The sequence below is a fragment of the Carassius auratus genome, unplaced genomic scaffold (assembly GCF_003368295.1).
Source record: "Carassius auratus strain Wakin unplaced genomic scaffold, ASM336829v1 scaf_tig00004557, whole genome shotgun sequence".
Taxonomy (NCBI): domain Eukaryota; kingdom Metazoa; phylum Chordata; class Actinopteri; order Cypriniformes; family Cyprinidae; genus Carassius; species Carassius auratus.
In genome coordinates, this window is record NW_020523604.1 from 1076988 (window position 1) to 1091595 (window position 14608).

A 14608-nucleotide genomic window follows, 5' to 3' on the forward strand; every position below is an offset into this window, starting at 1 on the left:
GTCCCTTTGCCTGTATAATAAATGACTATTAAAGTGCTTACATAAAAGTGTAATACAGACAAATGACAATAACAGTACAGAGAAAATTACACTACCATTTTAAAGTTTGAGGGCTTTCTTTCTTTCTCTCTTTCTTACACCTTTATTCATCAATGAAAATTTAGCTTTGCCATCACAGGAAAATGTAAATTTTAAAACAAAATAGAAAACACTTAATGTTGTAATATTTCATAAAAATTCTGCTTTTACTGTATTGAATACATGCAGCCTTGGTGAACACGAGACTTTCAAAAACATTAAAAATGATAAACCATACTGAAAACAAACTTCTGAACGATAGTGTAGCTTAAAAAGTCTTTTGTAAAATGATCCATTACAATGAATAATGTGGCCTTAGCAAACACATTAAGTATCGTGGGCTTAAAGAAGAAGACCTGAAACAGTGTAAATACAGGCCTTCTGGTTGTTGGAGAGGTATTAATCGTATTGAGGTTATGTAAATGAATCAGATGTCTTTAGACTGCCTTGACCCTGCTATCCATTCATTTAAAAAGACTGTGAAAGCAAGATCCATTTCCCTTTAACTCAGAAATTAAAGGTCTGGAATGATAGCAGACAAATCTGAGAGTATCACGGCAACCTGTTGGGAGCTTATTTATTTTTTAGCTTTTTTCTTGGCTCTTTTATCCATTTTCTCTTGTTCTGCTTTTTCCTTTTTCTTCTCTTTTTTCTTCTCCTCTTTAGCCTCCTTATACTTCCATATCGGTGGCTCTAGGTAACCTTTGGTTAGCTTTTTCTTTTTCTCTTTCTTGGGCGTTGGCTCTCCAGACTTAGTTACTTTGATTTGGGGAACGCAGCCAGTGGGGAACACAGTATTGTGACGGGCCATACTGCGCGGGACAAGCTTGCGGACTACATTGGAGGCCAGGGAGAGTACGCTGCCTCTCTGCTCTGAGTCGGAGCAGCATGAGCCCAGCGATACAGAAGTGGCAGAGGTAGATGTGACAGAGATGGAGCCATTGCTGTGCCGCATCCCATGTTCCTCAAGCTTTTTCCCAGGGTGCATCTGCATCAGTTCAGGTACAGCCAGACGCCTCTTTCCAATCTCCGGCGGGCTCAATGGACAAAGAGGACGGCATCCGGTTACCACCAAGGGACTGTGGATGCTTGTGGTTATGCGCACCATATGGTCCATGATGCCATTGTCCTGAGGGTCATGTGGAAAACTAAATGTGAATGTGGATTTCAGTCGATGGGCAATTTTCTGTCCTGTGCTTTTTGTGGCTGTGGCCTTGGCCACTAGCTCCTTCAGTTCTGGCCACTCTGCTACATATTTTTCACAGAATTGTTCAGCCTGAGGTCTGCTCTCCAGCCGTCTAAGTCTGTTTAATGTCTCAAAACGACCTGTCTTCAGAGCCCATTCTCGTATATCCTTCTCCCTTGTGGCATCCACAACATTTACATTGGCTCCTAGCAAAGCAGAGACATAAGAAGACTATATTACATTTCTTCCTCATAGCTTACATACTAAAAATCCATTCTGTTAGCCAGATATCCAAATGCATATTTTTGTAAAAATAGAAAAAAAAGTGTGCTTTTTATAGCACATTCTTTATAGTGTAATACTTAAGAATAAAACTATATTTATGACGTATCTATTTATCTGCCGGTTTGCTGTAAATTTGAAAGAGATTGCATTATATTTCAAAAAAGGTCTGAAAATGAAAAGAATCATGGTAATTTTTAGGGTTAACAATCAGGATTGGGTGCTTCTATACCATTGTTTTTAATCAGCCATAATTGCCCTCTGATTTTAGGGATAAATTATGGGTAAGGTTAGGTTAGGGGTAGGGATTGGGATTGGGTTTGTATTTTTGTACAGTAATGTTATCCAGGATCAACAAAAGATGAACATGTCTTAAATCAACATGACAAAATCATCTTAGGTTGGAAATGCTTAAAAGTGTGAACATTATTGGTTGTAAGATTAGAAAAACATAAGCATTAATTTTTACCCCGCTAAGTGGCGACTTTAGGTATAACATCAATGTCTATTCTTGAAGGATTGTACATTTCTACAAGCAGAGTAAAACACTTTCACATGATTTTTGAGGACAAGACATTTTATTATCTTTCAAGTTGGGGTACTTAAATTATGTTATTTAATTAAATGATTAAATGGGGTACACCATAAAATGATATAGTAATTAAGAACTAATTAATATAATCAAAATTAATTGTATATATTTGACATTTATAATATTTTGTTATTGTTGTTATAAGCCTATTATTATTATTATCTTGCTCAATTTTTATTACGTAACCAGTATTCACTTGTCCTGTGTCATGACAAATGTAATACAATTCAAGACCACTGCAAGTGCAAGTGATAACATTATTATTGTAAAGAATGTTCAATTTATTGTATTTAGATAAGTGAAAAACCTACTGACATCTTGACTACCTGCCTAGTGAAGTAAATTGTCAGGTCTAAATAATCACTTGTAAGTGCACTCATGGCTAATCCATTACCTTGCCGTGAGGGCTAAACGATTATCAGGGATCAGGAAAGAAAATGTCCTCAGGTTCATCTTTTAAACCTGCTCGCACTTGTCGTGTCACCACGTCACTGTGCTACTGTTCTTCAAAAGTTCTTTACATACCTTGGAAGACAGGAACATCACCCCATGGTTTTCAATATTATGCACCAATTAACTTCATCCAGATTGCTATCCAGATTGCTTAAGGGAAGCTGGTAGGATCTCATCTCTCTGACCTTGTCAGTCTGTAAACTAATTATTACAGTCCTAAAATAACGTACCAGCCATGAGCAGAGAAGCCACACAGTCATCACTGCCCTGCATGACTGCCTTGAGGAGTGCGGTGAAGCCTCGGTTGTCCCGGAGCTCCATGTCCACACTGCTGAAGTAATTTAGGATGTAGGTGAGGATGATTACAAAACCTGGAGTATTTATAGAGAGAATCGGGAATTAGGTCCTTTGTATATGTATATATTTTTTGTTTGTTTTAATAAAGAGCCTACCAGCCTGTGCAGCAATCATGAGTGCAGTGTTGCCATCATTATCCTGATGATTGATATCCAGAAATGGGCACTGATCGAGTCCATACACCAGATCCAGAAAGCCTTTTGAGACTGCCACCATCAGACCGTTCTATCAGAGATCAAGAAAAGGATTTGTCAGCATAGAAAATGATATAAACCATCTCTTCTGCCAAGTTTCTGTCATATGGATGATGCTTTATGGGTAATAAGGTTATCTGAATCCCTACCCTGCCATTTATGTCTAGTTCCATGACTTCTTCTCTTGTAACACCTCTCTCCAGAACTCGGCGGAGGGCTGCCGCATTGTTCTTGGCACAGGCTTGGTACAAGGTGTTGGCAGAGCCTCCACTGGCATCTTCCCGTTCATAGTCCGGGAGCACAGAGTCATCTGACAGCACACTCCCAGAATCTGAATCATTCTCAGAATCTGACAATTCAGAGGCATCCTCATCTGGACCGGAGCCCAGATTTGGATCCTCTTGCACCGTGACTTTAACCTCAGCCATCTGGCCAGCACGAGCCAGGACTCACACGCTCAGCAGGCACTTTATCATCATCTGTGTCCTCGCCGATCCCTCTCTGGAATCTGCAAAGATAAAGATAAATGTAAAGCTGAAACCACGCTTTGATGTACTGGATGCAAAATGTACTGGAATACATATGAGCTAATTTTTTTCTTTTATGACAAAGACTTATTTTACATAGTGCTGTAGTTAAAAAAAAAAAAAAAAAAAGAAAGCCTGATCTAAAAAAATAATTGTTTTTTTATTATTATGTTTTTTTAATTAGCAAAAATCACTGGCAGAATAATGTATTTTTAATGTACAACATCAGAATAACTTAAATGTTACATTTAAAAACATGAAAATCCACAAATGTAACCATTTTCAGTGAGTAATTATCTTAAACTAAAGAAAAAAAAAACAGCTTGCCAATCTTATATAATAAATTAATTATAATTAAAAGTAAATTATTATAAATTAAAATGATAAACACCCAGAAGTGGCAACATGTGATCACACTCACTCAAATGATCTCCGTAATAACTTTAAACAATACACAAACAGTATTGTTTTTAATGTTCAGTTATTTTATACTGGGAAACAAAGCGAAAATACTGATGAAGGAATTTATTTATTTACTTATTAACTTACTTTTTCTTTTTTTTTCAAGAAACAATGTCCCCCCTTTTGGTAGCTTTATTTTTCACGTTCATAGTGCTATTTTTGTAGCCATTTGCGGCTTTTTAGTATTTAACTATATAATTACATTAAATATAATTCATTCAAATATCATTTTATTTAATTTGTGATCACTTTGCTTGAATAGGTGGCACAGTGGCACATCTCAGACAGAGAATGGTTCAGGGCTGAACAGGATGAAGAGTCTCACCTGAGGTGAACGTTGTTGTGATTGAAAGATGGTAATCTGCACAACTTTACTCAGCTATGCTGTAACAGGCTCAATGTATGTGAACAGCTTCACTATAGCTATATCTGGGATAAAACTATTTATAGGTAGATGATAACAGGAGAGCAGTTACTATTATTTATTTGACTGAAGTCGGAACTTAGGAAGCACAAAGTTTAAGTAACAAACATGATGAATGTGAATGAGAAGAAACCTATGAACTTTTGTACAGGCTTTCTGAAAATATTCAAAGGTTGAAAACAAGGTCAGTAAGTGTATGCCAAACTAAACATACTGCAAAATGGGCAATCATTTCACAAGTCAAGCATAACACATTGATATTCTGACTTTAATTTCTGGTTTTAATGAGAAGAATGTGCTGAACTGAACACTTGGTGCAATTCTGTAAATGGTTTGGAAAGAGCAGATTGTGCTAATGGCTCAGGAGAACAGATTCAGTTAGTCAAATTTTAACCTCATGAGTAATGTGTCTTCTTATGTGTCAGCCAAGGCCTGACTCTTGACTAATCAAATTCATCATAGTTAAGAACATTTTCACTTCCCACTTTTAAATACCTAGGAGCAAGAAATTGTGAAAGGCACTTAAAGGGATAGTTCGTCCAAAAATAAACACTTGCTGTATTTATTCACCCCTGGGCCATCCAAGATGTTGATGAGTTTGTATTTTCATTGGAAAAGTTCTGCAGAAATGTAGCATTACATCATTTGCGCATCAACTGAGCCTCTGCAGTGAATGGATGCCATCAGGAAAAGATTTTAAAAAGCTGATAAAAACATCACAATAATACACAAGTTGCCTAATTTACATGACTCCAGTCCATCAGTTAATGCATGCTTGTAAAAGGCGTTTTAACTTTAAACTGTCACTTCTGGCCCAAATATCCATGAGCTACAATAACACTATTGGTGTGAGTCCATAATACATTAAAACACTTCCATCCACTGTTGTTCTCTCACACCAAAATCCACATTAAATATTTGTTTTCGCTTGTAAATAGCACTTGATCTCTTCCTGTTTGTCTCCCGATTTAGATACAGATTTTTTAGTGGAGAAAGGAATATTATTGATTGAGGACTTGCCAGAAGAAATGGTTTGAAGATAAAAGGTCTTAATGATGGGTTTGTTTATCACAATTTATTGTGATGTTTTTGTCAGGTATTTTTGTCAGGTACTGTAACTCTCATTCTGACGGCACCCATTCACTACAGAGGATCCAATGGTAAGCAAGTGATGTAAATGCAACATTCCTTCAAAATTGTTCTGATGATTAACAAACTCATCTATATCTCAGCCATCCTGAGAGTACATTTTTAGAAAATTTTCATTTTCGGATTAACTATTCCTTTATGCTTAGGTTACTCATGTAAGTCTTTAATAAAAGCTACTAAATGGATATTTTTTTTTTTACAGAAAGTGCATCCACATGCATCATTGTTAATACAATTTGATGGAAAATTTTGCAAGGGAATGAAAAGAACCATTGTTTTAACATTTTTTTTTTTTTTTTTTTTTTTAAAGAACATATTTGCTCTCACAGTGCTTTCCCAGCTATATTTAGCCTCTGTTTCTGTTAGCACAGCGGCCAGTGAAGACTGACATAAAGGCGTGTGTGTGTGTGTGTGTGTGTGAGAGAGAGAGAGAGAGAGAGAGAAAGAGAGACAGAAGGGAGTAGCGAGGATGGGAAAACATTCCCCGTTAATGCCACATAAACAGTCTGATCAAGAGATTTATGCACATATATGTTTGTTTAAGAGAAAGTTTGTTTTTAGATGGTGGTCGTTTCACTTCTGTTAACTGTCCACTTTTAACCAAGTTTTAAGTTTCAGTGGTTCTGTGGTGTGACAGTGTTTTTTATTCCAAGAAGTTTCACTAGTGCTACAATTTATATAGTGCCATAACAAATGCATGCACAATATTTATAATAAAATATAACTGCTGTGTGTATTATTACAGCACGTCACACCATAGGACATTTAAAGGTATTTTGACACATAGTTTCCAACAGTTTGGCTCCCATATGCAGCATCTGCACATAATGTTTTAACTTATTTTATGCTTATTAAGCAGTATATTATCTGAAGACATCCCACAGCAGGACTGAATAAATGAACTTTGGGAAGTAGATCCACATAAACATTACAAAACCTCTCTCTCCTAATTTACAAGTAAAAAAAAATCTTATTTACTTCCTGTTACGCCCCATGCAAACTTTTAGGGATCCCCAAGAGACTGCCCAATAAAAAACAGATTTTGGGAGTGACTCCAGCTTAATATAGTTTTGTATTACACAATGAGGATACTTAAATTTTCATGCAATTTCTACATTTTACTTAAATAAATATATAAGTTTTCCTGTGGCTTAGTGGTAGCAGTGCAAAAGGTCATAGGTTCAATTCCCAGGGAACACACATACTGGTAAAAAAATGGTATAGCCTGAATACACTGTAAGTCACTTTGGATAAAAGCGTCTGCTAAATGCATACATGTAATTACACAAAACTGCTAAAACTGTTTATTTTAATTTTTTTAGACAAAATCTGCTGTTTTTATAAAAACCTGTCAATGTTTCTTCTTTGTTGTAACAGTTTACGTGCCCTTTCAGCAACTGATACTTATTTCCCAGTTTTTAAAAAAAATCTATATGCACCAAATCAATAAACACATCCATTGTATCTCACCATTAAAAGTGCTCAGAATATGTTTTAGCATTGTCCACGGCTCCTGCTGTGTCTGTTTAGTCCTCCCAGTATGGATTCTTACTATGGACTGCCTGATCCCGCTGGTCGATCAGGCACTTAGGCCTCCCATCACTGAAGAATCTTTCCAAATCTTGACACAGGTGCTCTGTTAAGACAGGCATGGCCACTCATCCTGATTACAGGAGATTTATGGATTAACATTCAGAAATGGCAGCTGCCAGGAGTCTGTGGTTTTAGGTTGTAAAGACTGCTTCATTTCTCCAGTCTGAGCGGGCATTTTTCTCTTTGACTGACTAAAAAAAGATACTTTTTTATTGAGAGCAACAAGCTATTTTACAATAACCTGTGAAATGTATTGCTGATGTATGCCATTCAATACAAGCACTAAATTTTTTTACACTTATAATCCATAAAACAGAACACCTCACAGAGTATGTGTATTCTGGGAAGAGTATTATGAACTTTGCTGCAGTTATTATAATCATCCTGCCGCTAATTGATTTTCTAGTGATTATTGTATTGTTCCTTTCCCATTTCTGCCAGACATGCCTTCAAACCGCCTGTCTCATATGTGCCCTGAAATAGCTATGGATCAGAATATGGTAGAGTTTAGCCAATTAAAAAAGCTTAAGTATATCAGAGAAACCCAGATAACACCTTGTGTCACACATCTTACAGCCAGACGTTGCTCATCTTGCAGCAGTCACGTGAAAAATCATAGTCTGAAACTGAAATTAGTTCTTTTTCCAATATCATAGTCATTTCTTGGCCAACTGGCCAATTTTAGGGCTTATGAATGTGTAACTAATTAGATTTTAAAAAATCTAATGATTTTCAATGTATTGAGGAACTTATAATTTAGTCAAAACAATGTGTCTCATTCACATACACATACCCACATATGCACATTGTGTGTGAAATCTAAGTACAAATGCTTTTGCACTGAAATTTTAAGAGGTTTGTATTGTTAGGTTAGAGGAGGAATCGTTGGGGTTTAAAAGGAGTCTTAAAAGAGAATCAGCTTTCAGAAATATTATCGATTTGACTGCACTGACAATACTGGATAAGAACAAATTTGACACTACTATGTCCTCTCCTTGGATCACAACCTTAGCGTGGTGGAGGGGTTTAAGCTCCCTGGGAGCTGTTTTGTCGGGAGCTAAATCTTCTGGTACGGTCACCCTAGGCAAACTGGTCCCAGATGAGAGATCAGACAAAGAGTGGTCCTATTTTACTATTATATGGTTAGGAGAAGGAAAACTTTGATTTCAAACCCCAGCTGCCTTGCAGCAACTTGATAATGGGGAATCTCGCTAAGGTGGTCTGCTGCTTTTTCAGCAACATTCTGGCAACTCCAGTGACATTTTTTGCTTTGAAACTGTACCCACTTCTGCTGCTCCTTTGGAGGGGGGACCTGCTGCATGGGCAACAGTTTGTTTCTCTTTTTATATATTCTCCTGCCCTGGCTTGCACCCTGGAAAGGTCACTCCAGCTTCGCCTCATGGCATCAAAAAAGCAGCAGTTTACCAGTTATAAGCTACAGTTCAGTTTGCATAGAGCATAGCACCAGGGGTTGCTTCTGACAGTGGGAGAGATCCTCGACTCTCATTGGACAGCTACAACCTGCCTAGGCTGGGCAGCCCCTAGCCAAATATGTGTTGTCCCATCATAGTCTGCCTTCCCCAATGGGTGCTTGGGGATTAGGAAAACTTCTACAAGCAGATTGTAAGATCTGCACCAGGCAAGAAAGTAACAAGATCAAACATCAGACAAAAGAGGAGGTTGGAATATATGTACAATGACAATAGAATTATTAGAAGTTATCCAAAATATCAGTGATGTGAGAAAGAAAGCCGTCAATAACACCGATCTCCTGAGACTGCTGGTTGACATAGCTGTATTGCAAGAAACACGCTTAGATGAAATGGGTTTTCTCAGGGAAAAATAAAAGACGAAGCCTCAATACAAAGGGTCATGGAGACATCCTTGCTCAAAGCACTGGCACCAGCTGGATATGGGCATTGTCAAATGAACACGCCTTAAGATTGTGCTCCTCACCTGCACTTACAACAGTGCAGACTGCGACACAGACCACTCTTTAGTGTGTTGCAAGATCAGGCTACAACCTAATAAACTGCATCGTACCAGACAAGCTGGGAAGCCTCGCACCTACACCTTCATGATGCATTACACAGAGAAAGTTGAAGATTTTGCCAAATCTTTTTAAGATGCTCGGTCTGCAGACAACACAACTCTGCTTCTGAGAAATGAGACCACCTCTGTGAGTCTATTCAGAAAACAGTCTTTGCAGTCTTTGGGAAGAAGACCTCAAAGAACAGTGACTGGTTTGAAGCCAAGTCCAGTGAGATGACCCTCGCAGTACATGACCCTCGCAGTACATGATCTTCTCTCTCCGGCAACTACAGGAACAAAGCGAAAGTGAAAGTGCCATACAGCCAAGTAAGGTGACCCATACTCGGATATCATGCTCTGCGTTTAACCCATCCAAAGTGCACACATGGAGCAGTTGGGGGTTCAGTGCCTTGATCAAGGACACCTAAGTCGTGTTATTGAAGGTGGAGAGAGCGCTGTACAGTCACTCCTCCCACCTAAAATTCCTACTGACCCGAGACTTGAACTCACAACCCTTGAATTGCAAGTCCAACACTCTTACCGTTAGGACATGACAATGCAGCAAATGCCCCTTTACATCATCTTCATTGATCTTACCAAGGCATTTGACGTGGTCAGCAGGAATTGGCTGTTTAACATACCTCAGAAAATTGGAAAGCCTGATCAGATCATTTCACGATGACATAAAGGCAAGCTTCCAGTATCAAGACAGTATTTCAGAATCTTTCGACGTCAAAAGCAGTGTGAAGCAAGGGTTGGGATCTATTTTTCCATGAACAATGAACTAAATTGAACTAAACTGAACAATGACAGTTTCTCTTGCCTTTGAAGTTATTGAGGAAGTTTTGAAACATTGCCACAGTAACTAAATGGAATTGAATCAACACTGAACTTGCTTTATCCAAATAAGATTAATATTGATTCTTTAGAGCTGCTTTATAGCTGAATATAATTTATTTTGTAAATGACGAACTTTAAGATCAATGCCATCGAACTGAATCAAATCCACATTGACCTAACCTGACCTGAATAATGACATTATTCTCTTTTCTAGAGCTGACATTTATAATTGTTGACGTTTTAGATCACTGCTATTTTCTTTTATGCTGCTCCAAAATGATCTGTATTTAATAACCAAAAAATACCTGTTGTAATATTTAGTCTAAATTTATAATGTATTTAAAATCAGCTGAAACACTCATATACAAAACTCACATAAGTTCTCATATGATGGAAGTCTGAGAACTTTTTCTGCCCACATAAATACACAAAGTGTATGAAATGATTACTAAAGCCCAATGTGCTTTGAAATGTCATCATGCCGAGAAAGCAGAAACTCTTAAAGTAGGGCCTTTATACATGACATCATAGTATTGTGAAAAAACACAAGAACAAACCGATAAAGTACAAGGATTTAATTTAGGTTTATCCAGCAAATTGAGCTGACACATTTTCTGGTTAGCCACAAAATACATTTTGGCCCACGTCATAAGGGCCTTGGAATGTAAAATCTGAACAAAACCAACTTTAGTGACTGGAATGGTGTATTTCAAATGGATTTAATTTTTTCCATTTTTTTTTACTAAATTCACAGTTTTCTCTATTTATAGTAGCCTAGTTACAACTGGAACTCATTTCAGATCTCTATGTCAGAAGCAAGTCCATTCATAGTTCTCCATTCAAGACCACAATGACACCAAAATACCAAAAACAGAAATCAGTGCGAGTCATCCTGTCATCCTCATTTCTTTGCAAAATATCACTTTTAAAAAATATAGTTAGCATTAATGGTTGACTTTAAATTTATATAACCCTGACTTCATGAGTATGATAATAAGCCTATATAAACCAGTGTGTAAAGTGTTTGCTCAGTGGAAAGCAAAACCAGCCAAACCTTCAGGATTTTTAGAGCTGGTTCACGTCGGGTTGGCTGGATGAGTTGGATTCAGAGAGCACGCGGAGAGGTGATGTGCGGCCACAGTTATTTTCGCAGACTGTTGACCTGAAGCAGAAGAGTTATTGCAGTGCAAAGACTCAGGAAATGAGGCAGAGAAAGAGGAAGCTCTGTTGGCCTTAGAGATCATTCAAGTGGGGCGACTCTCTCCACTAGAGGAGAGAGATTTCATAGAAAATAAATCTGATATGTGTTGGTTAAAATGTGTCTGGTAATAAAAATCCCACGGAAATTACATATATCGCAATGTTTACTGCTTTACAAGTGCGCTTTTGAGTGCTTATTCCTCATTGTGCCAGCAGAGGGCAGCAAACTGCACCATTACTGCATTTGTTACTAGATAGGGTGTTGTTTATGTAATGTTCTCAGGGTACTCGGTGTACCATCACAAAATCGATCTCAGCACAAATGAGTGCTTAGTTTTGCCATGGTTAATTTAAGTGCACTTTCGTTTATAGTTTTTATGAAAATGAAGTTCCCAAGTCATCATATATTCATGTAGAGAGCTGTAATTAATGAGGAACGCGTGACCTGTGTTTGGTTGTTTGTGAAGGGCAAGAAATCTGTTTTTTCAATGTCAGTCACGGTACAAACTGTGTTTACACACACACACACACACACACACACACACACACACGCACGCACGCACGCATAGTACAGTACCCTATGGTAATTCTAATTATATGCAATTATAGCATAATTATATAAAGCACACTGTCGTTATGTTCAAAGTACTGAATGTCCTTCTAATGATATGTTGTAGTAAACTTTTTTTTTTCAGAGAGACCAGCACTAGCTAGTCAGATTTTGCCATTTTAGCTCTCCTTATTAACACCATATGATGCATTTGTGTGTGCGTGCATGTATGAGGTGAGTGTTTGCAGGATGACGGGCTACTGAGCACTAAGTTTAGTCACAAAAGCAGGCTAAAGACAGCCATGTGCAGAGTTATTATTAGAGTCTTGGCAGTGTTTCCACAGCCCGTCTTTACACTATTTGGATCCCACTCTGAGAGGCTCAGGCGGGTCACGTTCCCCTTTCCACCGTCCTGCTCTTTTTTTCACAGATCTCAGTGTCCGTGAACACACACCATCACAGAAGCATCTGTCTAGATGAAAATCCAACCCAAATTTGTACGGTTTGGGCTGTAATATGAGAGAGAGAGAGAGAGAGAGAGAGAGAAAGAGAGAGAGAGAGAGAGAGAGAGAGAGAGAGAGAGAATAGACTAACATTTGTAATTGTATAAACGTGTGTCTTGACTCCAGGCCAGGTGAAGAGGGAATGAGCAGCAGACTCAGGAATGTGTATGTCTACACACACATATATTGTGGGCCACCCAAGTATGTGTATCATGACACGGTCATTCATTTAACCTGGAAAATATCAAGGCTAAAATAAGCATGGGTCTCGCACAGGTTCTAGATAAGTAAACAAAACATCCAGCAAAAAGCCTTTTTATGGTGGGTTAATTGGATGAATGATTTCTAGCACAATACATAAGCTACTCTATGTAAAAAAGGTAGTTTGTTTTGAATTTCTGTTTAGTGTTTCTAGTATATTCAGTTTTTAAGTTTTAGTATTTCAGGGCAAAGTATGTTTAAAGATGTTAAAAGCTGTATCTATAGGAATTTTTTCACTTTTAATGAAGTTGATTTATAAGAGTTTTAAATTTTATACTGTGATTAAATATATACTGTATAAATATATACTGTATGTTATACTGTAAATTTAACTGAAATAAATTTATTTAAATTTATTTTAGTTTAGTTTTACTTTTCCAAATTGTTTTTAACAGTATTGGTTGTTTTTTCTTTAAATGTGACTTTAATAATATTAAGGACAATTATTTGTTTACAATTAATTATTTAGCAGATCCTTTTAGCCAAATTCACTTACAGTAAGATTTTATTTTACATTTTTAAAGAAGTCTCGTTCATCAAGACAGCATTTTTCTGATGAAAAATACATTTAAAATAGCAATATTATTTTTAAAATGTTATTAGAAATTTTAAATAACTGTTTACTATTTTAATATGTTTTAAAATGTAATTTGTTGTGTTGGCAAAGCTAATTTATCAGCAGTTATTGCACCAGTCTTCAGTGATCCTTCAAAAAAATAATTCTAATATGCTTATTATTATCAACTGAAAAAGTTGTGCTGCTTGATATTTTTGGGTAAACTGTAACATTCCTTAAAAAAGACTTTTATTTTAATTATGTATTATTTATTGTAACATTAGATCAATTTAGTGCATCTTTGCTGAATAAAATAAAACATTTAGTTTTAAAAGTCTTACTGGTTAGGACATAAAAAGTTAAGAAACACTTCTTATGTCATAATGTTTAGAAATTTCTGGCAGCCTCCTTTTCCTCAGGCTTTTGTTGTAAGTTTAAAAGTGGGCAGCCATTATGAATTATATCTGACATCTTCTGCATGGTGCCCTGAGCCCAGCACAGCTGCCTTATTTGGGTTATCTGCTGCTTTTTATGCTTGCACCATGCCAAAAGCCATATGTCATCCATTCAGACTGGATAGGAAACAAGAAGTGAGAATGACGGTGAAAGTACAAAAAGAAAAGGAGGAGGACGGAGAAATAGGAGATAGAGGAGGAGGACAGAAACTTGAGGATTGTTCTAAGAATCAGTGTGCTGTTGTGCAAGGGAGGCACAATAGAAGATGAAATTGATGTAGAGAGGGTGGAGAGGAGTCGGTGAAGGGGTGGTAGTTGCACACAGCCAATGACAATCCAGAAAGGCTGACTCATGAGCGGTTAGATGTTCTGTTCACAAAAGGTCCCAAAAGCCAAGGAACTTGCAAAAACAAGTTACTTTTCTCAAAGGAAAGGAAAGGAAAGGAGAAAGAACAGAAAGCTATCTTTACGGTTTAATGTGGTGTGGTTAACCCTCTCTTAGGAACAACCTTGACTTTAGGAGAAGAGCAGAAAGGCCTGACTGAGACCCACAACAAGACCTTCCCACCTGTGTGAAGGACAGGAGCCAGAGAAGACGCTTTAGTTTGGGCAACAGCACTCTCTCGTCCACTTTAAACTAGACAAAAACAGACCATCATCCTCCGAAATACATGATTTATGTGTAAGAGCATTCCAGAGGATCATAGAAAATTGGAGCTGGGCTGCGAAATCAAAGCTCTGGTACGAGGGACTTTGAAGGAGGGAGGGAATATCGACAAGAAAATTGACAAAGACAGAGGCAGCTGGAATATGAAGTCTCTTCCAAAGAACCAGGGACGAACCGACCAGATTTTGGGGGCTATGGCAGATATGCTGACATCTCTGGCGATACCCAGTCAGAAGTGGGTGAGTGAC

General features: G+C 37.5%; 2 protein-coding genes across 3 annotated transcripts in view; one reads left to right on the plus strand and one right to left on the minus strand.

Moving 5' to 3' along the window:
• Positions 1 to 272: 272 nt before the first annotated feature.
• LOC113070554 (photoreceptor ankyrin repeat protein) lies at positions 273 to 11335 on the minus strand. 2 transcript variants are annotated; one of them, XM_026243947.1, is made up of 5 exons: positions 11223 to 11335; positions 3292 to 3650; positions 3044 to 3173; positions 2822 to 2962; positions 273 to 1470 (listed from the first exon to the last, which is right to left on the minus strand). In XM_026243947.1, the coding sequence occupies exons 2-5, from the start codon at positions 3568 to 3570 to the stop codon at positions 656 to 658; spliced, it is 1365 nt and encodes a 454-aa protein (XP_026099732.1). In that variant the 5' UTR covers positions 3571 to 3650; positions 11223 to 11335; the 3' UTR covers positions 273 to 655. The 2 variants fall into 2 exon arrangements, with proteins under 2 accessions (XP_026099732.1, XP_026099734.1); XM_026243949.1 differs by lacking the exon at positions 11223 to 11335 and adding an exon at positions 7175 to 7598.
• A 2649-nt stretch (positions 11336 to 13984) lies between these two features.
• The window catches only part of arhgef25a (Rho guanine nucleotide exchange factor (GEF) 25a), a 60560-nt gene continuing 59936 nt past the window's right edge, over positions 13985 to 14608 (plus strand). The window contains exon 1 of the mRNA XM_026243950.1: positions 13985 to 14599. Coding sequence (XP_026099735.1) covers positions 14372 to 14599 — 228 coding nt within the window. The 5' untranslated portion in view covers positions 13985 to 14371. The remainder of the gene's footprint in view (positions 14600 to 14608) is intronic.

Bases quoted from the DNA above. Each gene is read 5' to 3' on its own strand.
- LOC113070554 (XM_026243947.1), bottom strand. From the start codon at position 3,570: ATGGCTGAGGTTAAAGTCACGGTGCAAGAGGATCCAAATCTGGGCTCC. The intron at 3,174-3,291 runs GTAGGGATTCAG...GATCTCTGATAG, and splicing joins AACTAGACATAAATGGCAGG to AACGGTCTGATGGTGGCAGT. The intron at 1,471-2,821 runs GTACGTTATTTT...CTGCTTTGCTAG, and splicing joins GGCTTCTCTGCTCATGGCTG to GAGCCAATGTAAATGTTGTG.